This window comes from Brassica napus, unplaced genomic scaffold (genome assembly GCF_020379485.1).
Source record: "Brassica napus cultivar Da-Ae unplaced genomic scaffold, Da-Ae ScsIHWf_813;HRSCAF=1163, whole genome shotgun sequence".
NCBI classification, from domain to species: Eukaryota; Viridiplantae; Streptophyta; class Magnoliopsida; order Brassicales; family Brassicaceae; genus Brassica; species Brassica napus.
The window spans coordinates 26,668-40,994 of NW_026016860.1; the positions used below are offsets into that span (position 1 = coordinate 26,668).

Sequence of the window (14,327 nt, forward strand, 5' to 3'; positions counted from 1 at the left end):
GGATCCCATACACATGAGATTTCTCTCAGTTCATCAACCGGCCTTAGTCACCCGAATAAATATCAAGCTAATCGTCTCATTACTTATTGGTATTATACGGTTTCTTTGAACACTCAGACTCCCATTTCTTAAATAAAAATCATGACGACAAATCAGCGATTATAGTGACTAAATGCCAGGTAGAAAAATGGTTTTCAGAAAATTACTACATTTTCATGTGAAGCTTAAGATACCAGAATTGATGAAAGTTAGGACAAAGATTATGTCAAGACATACAAAATCATATATATAAAGATAAATAGAGAATTAATATCAATATATCGACCCTCATAATAATTAAAAGAAAATTAATTTCAAATTTAATGTATATTTTTATTTATAAAATATTGGTATTAACTATAAATAATTTTATACATTTAGAGTATTTCCACCCCTACCTATTTTTATTATAAATTAGCAAAATAACAAATAAAATTTAAAATTAGATAAAAATACATAATAAAGGCCAATACCATAATATAACCTAAAATGTATAAATTTCAAGAATAAACAATGCAATATTAATGAATTACAGTAGTTAAAATGAGATAATTTGAGAACAAATTGTTGCAGAAAGTTTAAAACAAACCAAATAAATATAGAAATAATTGTAACACATCAAAACTAAAAATGAAATTTAAAAAACACAATATCAGCAAAACGAAATACAATGTGAATAGGAAAATTGTCAAATACACCACATTCATAATGCCACTTTTCATATTTACACTAATTATTTTTACCTTCATTTTTAAAAGGAAAAAAAGACATTTATAACCATAGAGTTAACTAATCTAGACTTGGAGTTTATAGTTGACGGATGGGATAGAGTTTTTGGAGTGTGAATTTTAGGATTCTAATAAATATATAAATAAATACTTAAATAATATAAAAAACTTTTAGAAAATAGTTTCAAAAATCATTTCAGTTTTCAAAAATTCAAAAAAATAAGTTCGAATTTCAAAAGTATAATTTGAAACATAAATTTATTTATTTATTTATTATATATAGAGAAAATAAATGTACAAGAGTCTTTTGACTCTTAATAAAGAACATATTTTTCAAGATGTATCTTTAGTAGTGGTAAACATGAATAATTATATCAAAAAAATGGTAAACATGAAAATTTTCCATGTGAATAACACAAATATCAAAGTCATACAACATAATCACAAAACAAACACATCCTCTTTAACATATTTCAAAACAAACTAATACACTACTATCACTAATCAATTATCATATGAATCAAAAAAAAATTTAAATTCATTAGAAACTAAAACATACGAACCCGGCGCTGAACCCGGCGCGTAGCGCCGGAATGCCACTAGTTTTTTTTTAATAATTCCAATAACACTGGATTCTGAAAATAGTTTTTAAATTCATGAATAAGAATGGAATTTGAAAAGTTTTTAAAATTCATGAATAATAATGGATTTTGATTTTTTTTTAAATCATAAATAATAATGATTACTTCAAAATTTTGAATATTGAATTGTTGAGGTTATGTGGGTTCAAATGTTGGCCTCTAAAAAGGAACAGAAGTGGCGTAAGGCCCACATATCAAAACAGTTGCATTGAAAACGACAGCGTTCAGGAATATAACCGCAAGTTTAAAAACAAAAAGAGTCTCTGGCTTTGTTTGTTTGCGTACGCCAATGAGTAGAAGCAATCGCATTTCCCTTTTCGAACATCCGTGAAGCTCCGGAGTTCCGCTCTCTCATCCTCCGGAAACCACCGTGATCTCCCCCGGTACGTTTACCTCGCGCCTTCCCCCCATCCAATAAACCTATTACATCATTGAATTTCGCTTCAGATAAGATTCGGTAAAGCCAGGTCTACGATCTATCTTTAGATTCTCGATTAGGATTCCGTTTTAGCGAAAGATCTCGAATCATTGTTTGTGCCTTGACGAATATTGAACTGTATGATTCGTCTCGATCTTGACACGTGGATCGAAAATATTCGTTTAGCATTCGAATTGCTCAATATCTTTGGATCTAGTAGTGTAGACATCTTGTAGTGTAGATTAACACTCGCTCGATTGCGTACAAGTAGTGTAGACATCTTGTAGCTTATCTGCTTATGCATGACTTCCTGAGTCGGATTTTCGGATCCGGATCCAGATCCGTGGTCTATAGCTGTTAGTGAGCATTGAACATTTTTTCAATTCCATGGTCAACTCGTCACTTAGAGCGTTATTAGTGATAGTTCGTTGATTTCACATGGATGTTACTGTTTCATTAGTTTTCACAACTTGAAAGCTTACACTAAGTAGAGTTGTGTACCATGGTCTCTTGTGTTTGAATAGGTTTTGAATGGGGAAAATCAAGAAAGTGAATCCTAGGGCTCACATTACTGCACCATACCCATTACCACCGTCTTGTTGCAAGAAACAATGGTCTGGCACAAAATGCTCAGTATGTCTGGAGTCTCCACACAACGCTGTTCTTCTCCTCTGTTCGTCCTATCACAAAGGATGCCGTCCTTACATGTGCGCAACAAGCACCCGTTTCGCCAACTGCCTTGACCAATACAGGAAATCACACGGCAGTGAACAGCTACCTCTTTTGTGTCCGCTGTGCAGAGGTCAAGTGAAAGGCTGGACCGTTGTGGAAGAAGCACGGGCGCATTTCAACTCCAAGAGAAGGACTTGTATGCAGGAAAACTGTTCCTTTAAGGGAAACTTCAAGAAGCTCAAGAAACACATGACGGAAAAACACCCACATGCTTGCCCTAGAGCTATTGATCCAGCTCTTGAGACCCAATGGAAGAGGCTTGAGAGGGAAAGAGACAGGAGAGACGTGATCAGCACGATAATGTCGTCGACCCCAGGTGCTGTTGTGTTGGGAGATTATGTCATAGAGCCGCGTAGGGGAGGTGTTTATGATGGAGAAGATGAAGAAGATTACAGCTCAGATGATTCTTTGAGCAACAACGGCGTATTGGATCTTGATTCATGGCAAGGACAAAACCGTCATATTCGGTTTATTGATATGGAGTCGAGCGACTTTGCATCATCTTCACGGTCCCCTGCTCCTCCAAGCCGTTCAGGTTTTCTCGTCCATAGGAACCAGAGAGGTGGCAATAGAGGTCGGTAACTTTTAACTTAACCAAACCAAATTCTCTCTAGCATGACTTCAAAATTGCAGGAGCAGTATAAAAAGGCTAACATGATTAGCCTCACAGGGAATTGAATAAACTTTCAGTCGTCCCTTTTTAAAATTTAGTTTCATGTAAATATGTATTTTCTGTAATTGTATTCTTGTTTATGCATTGTTGTACTCTTAATAAGGCTCTTATGCCTTTTTCCAGTTTCTTTTGATTTCATGTTTTTATGTATTGATTTGTCCTCAAGTTCTGGAAGAACAGTAAAAAGGTTATGTGGAAAGAAAAAAAGATGTAATCATTCCTCACTGCTAACTTCGGACAGCAGTCTGTTTCTTGAAATTGTCTTCATGAGTCTTTTCTACTTCGTATGCAGCCGCGTGATAACCCTCCGACCACATGTTTAAGCTTTTTCTTCATTCAGAAAACAAACTAATTAAGCATAATTTCAAATAAAACGAGTTGCATATACTATAAAATATAATTTGAAAGACGAAGTAGAAGTAGTACCCAAAGATCTGAACTGTAAGCTCTGCTCTTTGCTTCTCTCTCTTCTTCATCTGGAACAAAGTGGCGGTATCTGAACGTCCTGTTTTTCCGTCTAAATGGCCGGAGAAACGGTAACCGGAACTTACTCATCATTTTTCTTATCCACCTTCGTTTCTTCTTCTGCCATTTTAATAATCACAAGGAGGTAAAATTACTTAACATCCGAATTTAGCTTAAAATTACAGTTTACTTATTTACTGAAAAAAGTAGTAAGAAATAAGGTTTTAGTTGTAAGAACCACAAGAGGATTAAGTGTTACATAAATCAGATTATACATTCCAGACGCAACCGCTTACTTCCTCTTTAATCTTTGCGTAAAGTATAAACACAAGTCAGTAAACAGAAGCTTACTTTCATAACCCATGGCCCATATCTCCCCCTTATAGCAAAGGCCCATTATGTCAATTGAGTAACAAAGAAATGAAAATCAGTTCAACGTTACCTTCGCGTTCGGCCGGTCGGGTACGTTTTCACACTCTACGCCGTCGCGTTTTGAATCTCCGCCTTGACTTTCAGACCTCAGCTGACGAATATAAGCTAAAAGATTCGCTCTCCGATCATATCCCTTCGTCCTTCCGATCCCACGCTTCCACATCCCTTCATTCCTCGGTCTCGCTCGAAACGATCGGACGGTCGTCGTTTGACGATCAACGTAAACGGTGATGATCACACCGAACATGATCCTGGGATTATCATCTCCTATTTGCATTGTTTCAGAAGTTGGCTTCTTCAACTTGAAACGGGGTTTTGCTGTTTATTAGGGGGAAGCACAAATCAGGCAACAGACATATCTCTTTCTTAATCAGAATGACACGCGTCAGCATCTCGTTCGGCTTTTCATAATAGTCTAACCACTCCACGGTCAACGATCTAAAATGCTGACTGATTTATTAATGAAACTTAAGTGGTGACCACTAACATAGGTTTAATGGGATTATAGAAACAAATCGTTTTGCATTATATTATACTAGGAAACAAATCCGCGCATTCGCGCGGAGAGTTAACTTTTTACTAAAACTATACTAATTAATATTAATTGAATGTATATACTCAATAATTATATTTATTTATATTTTAATAAAATTCATCTTTGTTTCATTTAAATAGTGAATATGTAAATTAAAAATAACAAAATTTGGTAATTTAAAAGGGTGAATTTAAAATGTAGGTAACAAATTGCTACAAACTGTCTATTGGATTTATAGGAAGAATAGATATACATTTTACAGTATTAAGCGATCAAAATACATTTTGAACAAAATTGTTCAGTTGAATACACCAATTTAATATATATACAAATATAATTTTCGATGTGCAGAATAAGAAAAAAAATCTAAATCATATAATTTTAAAACCAGTCAACTGAACTAAATAGAACCATCAAAATTGAGATAGTTCAATCAAAATTGTAAAGATATCGTTATACCTTGTTACAATTTATGAATTATAAAACGTAAACCCTAAAATCTAAAGTCAAAATCTTGAAATCTCTCTCACTGTCTGACTCGTAGTCGCAATGACAGGCGCTGAAGTATTAAGTTCTCACTCTCTGGCGGTCTGTCTCTCACTATCTTCCATTTTAACATGATTAACTGATTAACCTGAAATGACAAATTTGATGTGTGTGCTGATCAGTATCAAACCCATTACGACAAAAGACTTTAGGAAATAGCTTCACGGCTAGCTGGGTTTTCAGCATAACAATAGTCTTATTTATTGAAAAATATTGATCCAACGTTCAAATTAAATAAAATTAACTGCTTATACCAAATGTGAAAACATAAAATATAGAATGTATAAGCCAAAAATTTATGTATATAGTAAATGATCAAGAACAAAACAATTGTACAAAGACTTAAAACTCTTGAATTTCCTAAATGGCTTTTATCAAAGATCCGTCCACAACTTTTTGGTCGACTTGCTTCCTTTGTGGATACACATCATGTGAAGGAATGGGTAGTATTATACCTTTCATCAAAATAATTTATATATTTCCCAATAAATACTATTACCTATTTCTCTGTCTCGAAGAAGGTTATTTGTCTGTTCTAAGGGATAGGCATTCAGGTACCGTTCAGATCGGTTCCGGTCTACTCGGGTTCTCAGATTTTTGGGTCAATATTTAAACCTTATACGTATATTTATAGATTTTGATTCGGATTTAGTTCGGATCTTTTCGAATTATGTTCGGGTTAGAATATCCATTAAAACTATGTAAATAAATTTAAAAAACCCTAATATATCTTAGAATTAAAAATAAAAATAATATACATCATATATACTTGAATAATGTATGCTAAATATATAAAATTAACATGAAACTGATTTGGTTTATATATTTGGAGTAGGTATTTAAAATATTCCAGACGTTTTGAGTATTTTTGTGATTCAAATATTTTCGGGTTCCTAATATTTTGATTCAGTCGGGCTCGGGTTCAGTTCTTCGTATATTAAAATTTTGGAGCTGTTAGGATACCTTAGTTTTAATTCCAGGTAGTTGAGTATTTTTAGATATTAAATCTAAAAATAATTATTATATTTAAGTTTATAAATTGTGACTTGAATATTTTCGGGTACCTAATATTTCGATTCGGTCGGGTTTGGGTTCAGTTCTTCAGATATCAAAATTTTGGATCTGCTAGGATATATTTTAATAGTTTTGGTCTGGGTTCGATACAACTTTTTGGATCGAGTTCGGAAAGGTTTTTGAGTTCGGATATTTTGCCCAACCTTAATCCTTCCTGTTTTTCTACTCGAGCCACCTTTCCATAACACATCATTTAATTTTTCTTGGCTAACACCAGAGGGTTCCAAAATGGGTGTGCCAATAACATATGACTGGTTAACACGTGTCAAAGGAACACCGTTGTTCTTGAATGGTCTTGTGTCAGGTGGCAAAAATAGTGAATACCAGATGGATAATAAAAAGGGGCAGAAGTTAAAACTCACCAGCAAGGATGATCAGCACTGTCCCAGCGTGATGCTGGATATGCAGTATGCAGTCACAAGCCTAATCAGTATGCAGCGTGTAAATATTCAATAGACATCTCCTTCTCTTGCCATCATCTTATCCATTAGATTACATATACTACATATAAAAATCAAAAGTTAAATTTTAAATTTTAAATATTATAAATTCAAGTTCAATGTGTACGTACATGAATTATATATTAGCTGTATCACAATTACAATTAATATTTTGCACATACTCTTGGGATAAATTACGTAAGGAAAAAGTAAAGAGCAAATCTAATAAAGTTTTGGACATGAACGTAAATCTATACTCTGGGGCCGTCCAGTTGACCCTAATCAAAACAGTTCGAACGGTCCCCATAACTCTGTAATCTCCATTTCTCTCGCCGGCATATTGAAATATAGATTCCCCAATCGAATTTTCGATTGATTAACATTATATTGCTTGCTTGGTATAGAGAAGCATAAAAATTCTAGGTCCTCTAGTGTCAATTTGTAAATTCGCTCATCCTGAAACGTGCCCAAAAATTCTTTGCCGTCCTCTCACCGTTACAAAACGTCTTCTCGGGACGCTTTTGAGATGCCCCGTACAGGAGATGGCTGCTGAGTTACTACCGTACATCATAAGTAAAAAATGGAACATATATATACATATATATTGATCAGAGAGGTGTAATTTAAGGAGGTGTGATTTAAGGGTTGTGTTGTTTGAACATATATTGATCAGAGAGGTGTAATTTAAAGAGGTGTGATTTAAAGGTTGTATTGTTTTGACCAAAAAAAAAAGGTTGTATTGTTTGAGAATGAAACCATTTGGGAAAAGTAACTACTGTGCTACAGTTTTTGATGATGTAAGCGACTAAAAGCAAGGGAATTTTTTGTCCCTTAGATGAAAAGTTAGAAACAAATCTGACTGTTGGATTTAAAGTTTTTTTTTCCTATAAAAACTGATTACATCATAGATAACAGAAAATAGGTTTGCTATTATATATAGATTGGGCCTTAGTTAGATAATCTTTCCCCAAACCAAATCATTATCGTGATTACTAATCAGTAGGGAAAGGGCTAGACAAATTCCTGAATCGAACCAAACCAAACTGACTCATCTGATCCAAACCAAACCAAACCAAAATATATATCTAAACCATTTGCCTCAAAATTTTATCTAAATCAAATAGTTTGGTTTGGTTTGGTTTAAACCGAATCGAAAAAAATGAAGTATATTTAATTAGATAAAATGAGTATCCTAATAATATAAAATTTTAATATATTTATATATTTTACTTCTAAATGAATAAAAGAAACACAACTAAAATAAAATAAATAAATATGAATTTCATACATTAACATCAAAACCAAAAAATTACCTATAAATATAATAGGTTTGAACTAGAACAAAACTAGAACATCAACTCGATTGAACTGAACAAATTAAATACAAACAAAACCAAATCAAACCGAACTAAAACTAAACCAAACCGAACTAATTTGGATTGTCTTTGGTTAAAAAAAAATTAGACTCAAATAAACCGAACTGGATCCATAATTAAACCAAAATGCCCATCCCTACTAATCATTGCCTAATGGATAATTTTGCAATTTGTTTGATTTACTATAGCTTAAGATATAGTTACTATACAAATAATGAGGCTAAATGTTTATTTTAATTGCTGACAAGAATCTCACAGTTATCCATTATTAAGAGAAAAATATAAAAATTCGATTACCAACAACTATGTTCCAAAACTGTATGATTATTATAAGAACTGCATCTTTATGGTTAAGCAAATAAGCCAAAAAAATGTAATCCTTTGGACCAGTGCTTTATGATATGCTTCTAAAAACCATCAGGAGTTAATTCCAATTCTTTTACTTAAAGTTAAACACTTCAACTTAATAGTGCTTTAGTTGATTATTTTAATTTTAAATAAATGATAATAATTAGTGTGGCATATTTCCACTTCACAGTCTTCAGTCTTCACAATAACAAGATTCTAAACTGCAATTAAAGAACACAAAAACAGGCAGAAAAGGGTATATCCAGGGGAGGCCATATGCGTTAATATGACCCTTGCCATTGCGAAATGTGATGTTATGTAGCTAAATTTTCTCAGATCTGCCCTGATTTTCATGCAGAAGTTTTATTATTTTTTACAATATTTTAATAGTATTATCATTTTTTCTCGTGATGCATCTAGCTAGTGCTTAACCTTTAACCAAAACTATAGATGTATTATGTACCATGTGCATTCAGGGCGGTAAAATTTAACCGAAAACTTTGGGCGTTCCAAGGCCCTTTCTCAAAAAAAAAAAGAATTGGGGGTTCCAAACAAATTTTATTGTGACTGCACCATTGCATATCAACTACTAACAAAGTTTAACCTATGATCTTAATTTGTCACTAACATTTTGACTGTCTGTGGTGAATACTAACTATGCATTTACTGAAATATGTATGTGACAATTGTTTCAGTCCCAACGCCGTTGTTATTTTATTTACTATTGTATAAAATGGTGGTTTGAAAAGGTTAATTAGTATACGAAAAATGATGGTTTTTTATGTCAAAAAAAATAGCATACAAAAATCTTTGTTTACTTCTTGAAAAGTGTTTGTCTAAATTGAACTTTATGAATTTTGGATATTCCATTAAATGATGGATTCTTAAATAACCACAAAAAGGAAATTGAACTGTTTTTTTTTTAAATCCCGAAATATTACTTTTTCTTTCTTATCTCTATAATATTATTTGAAAAGTCAGTTTCCTATGTGTCGCTCTCACGTTAACTCTCACGATGGTTGATTACACTGATACCCTTAATGAATTAACTTACATTTAAAATACTATTATTTAATATTTTATTTAGTTTCCTTTTAAAAAAAATTCCGAAAATATACACATATAATAAAAAAGAAATTTTTTTATAAAGTTAAAAAAAAGAAGAATTTCAAAACGAAAATATATGTATATATAATATGATTTTATAAATAAGGGAAAGTTCACAAAATAGTAATATTACATTTAAAAAATGTTTTTAAATAACATAAAATATAATTTTGAACTAATAAAATACTTTATTTATATCTATATTTTCTTAGATGAAAATTATAAATTTTTATCTAACGTGATTTCATTAAAAAAAATTACACATATAATCTTGATATTAGAAACATAAATATTATTTCTTTTAAAACATAATTTAAACAATACAAAAAAATTCAAAGTAATAAAAATATTTTTATATACCTATATATTTTCTTAGATGATTACATAAAATAATGAAGTAACATAAACTGATATATGTTTAAGTGTCTAAAAATATTTTATAATTAGTAATATTGAAATATTTTATTTATTTTTCATAAATTTAGTTGACTATAATATCTTTCAATTACAACAAAAAAATATCGATAAATTATATTTTACTTATATAATATTACTTTTAAATACAATCACAATTTTTTTATTGCTTATTTTTAAGAGTTTCATAAATTTAATTGACTATAATATGTTTCGATTACAGCAAAAAATATGGATAAATTATATTTTACTTATATACTATTAGTTTTAAATACAATCACAGTTTATTTTTAAGAGATATTAAAAAAACTAAAAATAAATTCTAAAATAAACATCGTTTGATCAAATAGTTACAAAATAGTTTAATGAGGTAGATATATTATATTATATCATTATTAAAGTTATTTTTCGTAATATTAAATATGCTTTTAAATTTTATGTTTTTATATTTGTGGAGCTTAATAGAACCATAATCAAAATACTAAAGCAAATCTGAAATATCATTTTTAAGATTATTTAAAATAAATTTTATTTTCTATTCAATAAATCAAAGGCATAAAGTTATTTAGAATTTTTAAAATATTTTAATTGTTCTAAATATTGATATGTGTACATGAGCTTTCAAAAATGTATCAGCTACTTAAGCATATAACTTCATATTGATCATCCTTTATTTTCTAATATTTTTTTAAAAAACATCAACATATAATTTGATAAATATTATGAAAATAAATGCACATTTGACTTAATTATAATAAGAAACTAATTATACTTCTTTTTGAATTTGAAAGAATGTATCTAACTCAATATACTCACAACATGAATGATTCAACTAATCCAACTTATATCTAAAATCATAGATTTAACTACGATAAGATCATATAATTTTATAAGAAAAGTAATTTATTTTATAAATATAAATCATAGGACAGCTCAAAACATATTAAAATGAAAATAAAATATAAACCAACTGTTACAATTTAGTTCTTTTGTAAAATTTATATATATGCATGAAACTTCAGAATATTATCGTTTCGTTATATTAATTTATGTAATTTGGAATCAGATACTTTGTTCTTTTTTTATTCTAAGCACAATATATCTTAAATTATACGTAATCTTCATAAAATATATTTACATATCTAAGATAACAACCACCTAAATACAAATAAGAAATTAATCAAAAATTTTATATATAAATAAAAAATATTACAGTTGAATTCATATATGCAATCTAATTTACCCAAATTATAACTAAATCGACTAGAAATCAACAAAACAATTATATATAACATATATAAAAATTAAAGTAATATAATATTATTAATATAAATAATGCATATAAATTATAAATTAATTTAATATTAAAAGTAAGTAGCAATAAATTATTATAATATATTTAATTTAGAATTATTTATATTCGTGCATGAGCACGGGAAAATCACTTAGTATATTATTAAAATTTAAGTTATTAAATTTTATCTTCATTTTTTATTTGATATAATTAATGTATAATATAACATCTAATTTATATTCTTGCAAACTTAGTTTCGGTTTGAGCTTAGCTCCGAGTTAATTCAAAATTTTGACGTTAACTCTGTTAGAATATATGATTAGATACGATAGATATGTAAATATCTTTGTGATACACTTAGATACTCTCTAGACCCTTCTATTGTATCCTATATATTCCTCTCATTACTAATGAATATACTCACGGAGTTTACCAACTTACATGGTATCAGAGCTATCACATCGGAGTTGAGTGATCCGAGTCTGCACATAGCTAGAAAAATGAAGGTATTTGCCAAAAGTATCACTTTTCCGATGAAGGGGATAGACCCAAAGAAAATGAGTATAATGATCAAGAAAAATAAGATAGTATTTCATCCCACTAATACTGGAAACTGGAGATGTCCAAATGTCAGAGTGAACGATCTCAAACGGAGAAGAAACAGTAGAGTTTGAGTCAAAAAATGGTTGCGCAACCAAGTCGTTTCTGCAACTGCATTGGCTACACCACGATATTCAGCTTCTGCGCTTGACATCATTCCGCACGTCACTCGTGCAACCGTCGTTTACTGTGATAATGTCAGCGCCATATACCTCTCCTCTCACCCGGTGAAACACCAAAGAACCAAACATGTTGAAATTGACATTCATTTTGTCAGGGAAAAAGTTGCCCTTGGTCATGTCCGGGTTCTACACGTACCATCCTCACAACAGTTTGCTGACATTTTCACAAAAGGCCTCCACTCACCTCTGTTCATCGAGTTCAGAACCAGTCTCACCGTTACTCCAACTGACGCTTCGACTGCGGGGGAGTGTTAGAATATATGATTAGATACGATAGATATGTAAATATCTTTGTGATACACTTAGATACTCTCTAGACCCTTCTATTGTATCCTATATATTCCTCTCATTACTAATGAATATACTCACGGAGTTTACCAACTTACAAACTCAATACAACATACGTCCAACTTTCTAATGGCACGTTTTAAAACAAAAATAAACTGAATTTGACTATAAACAGTAAAAGTGTCCAATTCTACCAATATGGCAAATATCATATGAGAAAAATAGATAGCCCTCTATGTGTTTGGTGTCAAGTGGTGCATTATATTATCCTGTGGTATGAGCACCAATTGGGATATAATAAACGAAGTGGAAAGATAATTGTCTCGTTACACGGGTTATATACGTTTTATGAAATCAAAAGTGCTTCTTTCAGCCAAACAACATGGGGGTTAAAATTATGATATTTTCTAAATGAACTCATAATCTTCAGGATAATTATGTTTGACGGTAAGTCAATTTAAACACACGTATATATCGATATGTGTACAAGAGAAATACGACTCAATTCACAAAAATGGATTAGTTTCATTTCGAATTAAGGTTTCAGAACATGAATATATCATAGTTTTGTTTGAATAAAATGCTAAAACTTAAATCCTTGATCTCTTACTATTTGGGTTCAATTATCGACAATATCATGTAAACGTAAATTACTTTTTCCAAAAGTATATTGTTTTTTTCTCAATTATGATTTCCTTAAATTACAAGATAATTACATACATCTTTGTTTTTTCTTACCTAGAGTTGCATTCTTATATAGTACAGTACATATGGTTTGAAAATATATTTTCTTTCGGTTTTATAAAAAAATGACATTTTGTTCTTGTTAGACAAATAATGTAATTTTAAAATTTCAATGCAATTTATACTTATTTTAAACTTAATATTAATTTTAAAATATATTAATTTTATAAATAATTTTATTTATCTCAAAATACTACTGGTTAGATATGTGTAATTAATAAAAACATAAATGAATTCAAATCAATTTTTTTAATCTTTTTGAAAATGTCAAAACGGCATTTTTCTGAAATGGATGGACTATTACATTGTACACATTAATATGATTGTTTCTCATATACAAAAATTAAACAGAAAATCAATAAATGTGAACGCAGTGAAAGTGGCTCAAAAGGTCACGAAAGGGTCGATGTCTATGATCTATCTACCTAACCGCATCGAGCTCCCCCAATCGCCTCCTCTTTTTCAATATATACACCACATTTCTTATTTTTGTCAGTAGTTAAATTCATTTCAAAAATAATCCTAAATGGTACCCCAAACATCAATATATTGCCAGTGGAATGTAAGTGTAACCCATCAAAATCGTACAACATCGATTTGAGATTAAATGTGCAGTGAGCCGACCTCCATATCATTTAGTGGTTATTATTACCCAAACCTAAAATCTTGTATGGTGGCGCTAACCTATGTTGCCGACGTCAATAAAAATAATAAAAAATGCTATGCTATGTTGTGATATTGTGTGAAAAGATTAAAATGTTTTTTTTTTCTTTTTTTTACAACAAAAAGCTAAAACTAAATTAATGTGATTTCTGATCCAAGAGCCACTTTGAGAGAATTGAGTCAACATAAACTATAGCAGAAGGCTGATTCTTAACACCTCGTGTCAGCTTATCCGTCATTATGTTTTATCCATTCGGAATATGTTGAATAGTAAAGAGATGAAAAATTTTCTTACATCGCAGAAACTTTTTCATGTGTGTAGTGAACGTTTCTCTGTCCGATAGCCTTAACAAAATGTTTTTTTTTGTTAACAGAAAAAAATATGATGTTATGAAATTATATAACGATTTGTGGTTCATCATATCATATGGATCATTTGTGTTTGTGTGTGCACGCGCAATTGCGGCTATGTTTCGAGTATGTTAACATAGTTTAGAATTGACAAAAATGTGTTTTCTTGTTATTGGCCACTAGTTTAAATATCTGCATTCTAAGTTTCAATTTAATAAAGAAATAAGAAATTTCGAT

The 14,327-nt window shown here is 30.5% G+C and overlaps 2 protein-coding genes across 2 annotated transcripts; one reads left to right on the forward strand and one right to left on the reverse strand.

Annotated features, from left to right (window-relative positions):
* Positions 1-1,581: 1,581 nt before the first annotated feature.
* On the forward strand, positions 1,582-3,369 carry LOC125605969. The gene is made up of 2 exons (XM_048775313.1): positions 1,582-1,791; positions 2,351-3,369. Exon 2 carries the CDS (start codon positions 2,358-2,360, stop codon positions 3,138-3,140), a length of 783 nt encoding a protein of 260 aa, XP_048631270.1. The 5' UTR covers positions 1,582-1,791; positions 2,351-2,357; the 3' UTR covers positions 3,141-3,369.
* LOC125605970 lies at positions 3,267-9,436 on the reverse strand. Its single transcript, XM_048775314.1, has 3 exons — positions 4,139-9,436; positions 3,658-3,816; positions 3,267-3,561 (listed from the first exon to the last, which is right to left on the reverse strand). The coding sequence occupies exons 1-3, from the start codon at positions 4,403-4,405 to the stop codon at positions 3,496-3,498; spliced, it is 492 nt and encodes a 163-aa protein (XP_048631271.1). The 5' UTR covers positions 4,406-9,436; the 3' UTR covers positions 3,267-3,495.
* Positions 9,437-14,327: the final 4,891 nt, after the last annotated feature.

Excerpts from the sequence above, each read along its gene's own strand:
- LOC125605969 (XM_048775313.1), top strand. The coding sequence starts at position 2,358 with ATGGGGAAAATCAAGAAAGTGAATCCTAGGGCTCACATTACTGCACCA.
- LOC125605970 (XM_048775314.1), bottom strand. The coding sequence starts at position 4,405 with ATGCAAATAGGAGATGATAATCCCAGGATCATGTTCGGTGTGATCATC. Across the intron at positions 3,817-4,138 it reads CCGACCGGCCGAACGCGAAG|AAGAAGAAACGAAGGTGGAT; the intron begins GTAACGTTGAAC and ends TTAAAATGGCAG. Across the intron at positions 3,562-3,657 it reads CTTACAGTTCAGATCTTTGG|AAAAAGCTTAAACATGTGGT; the intron begins GTACTACTTCTA and ends TTCTGAATGAAG.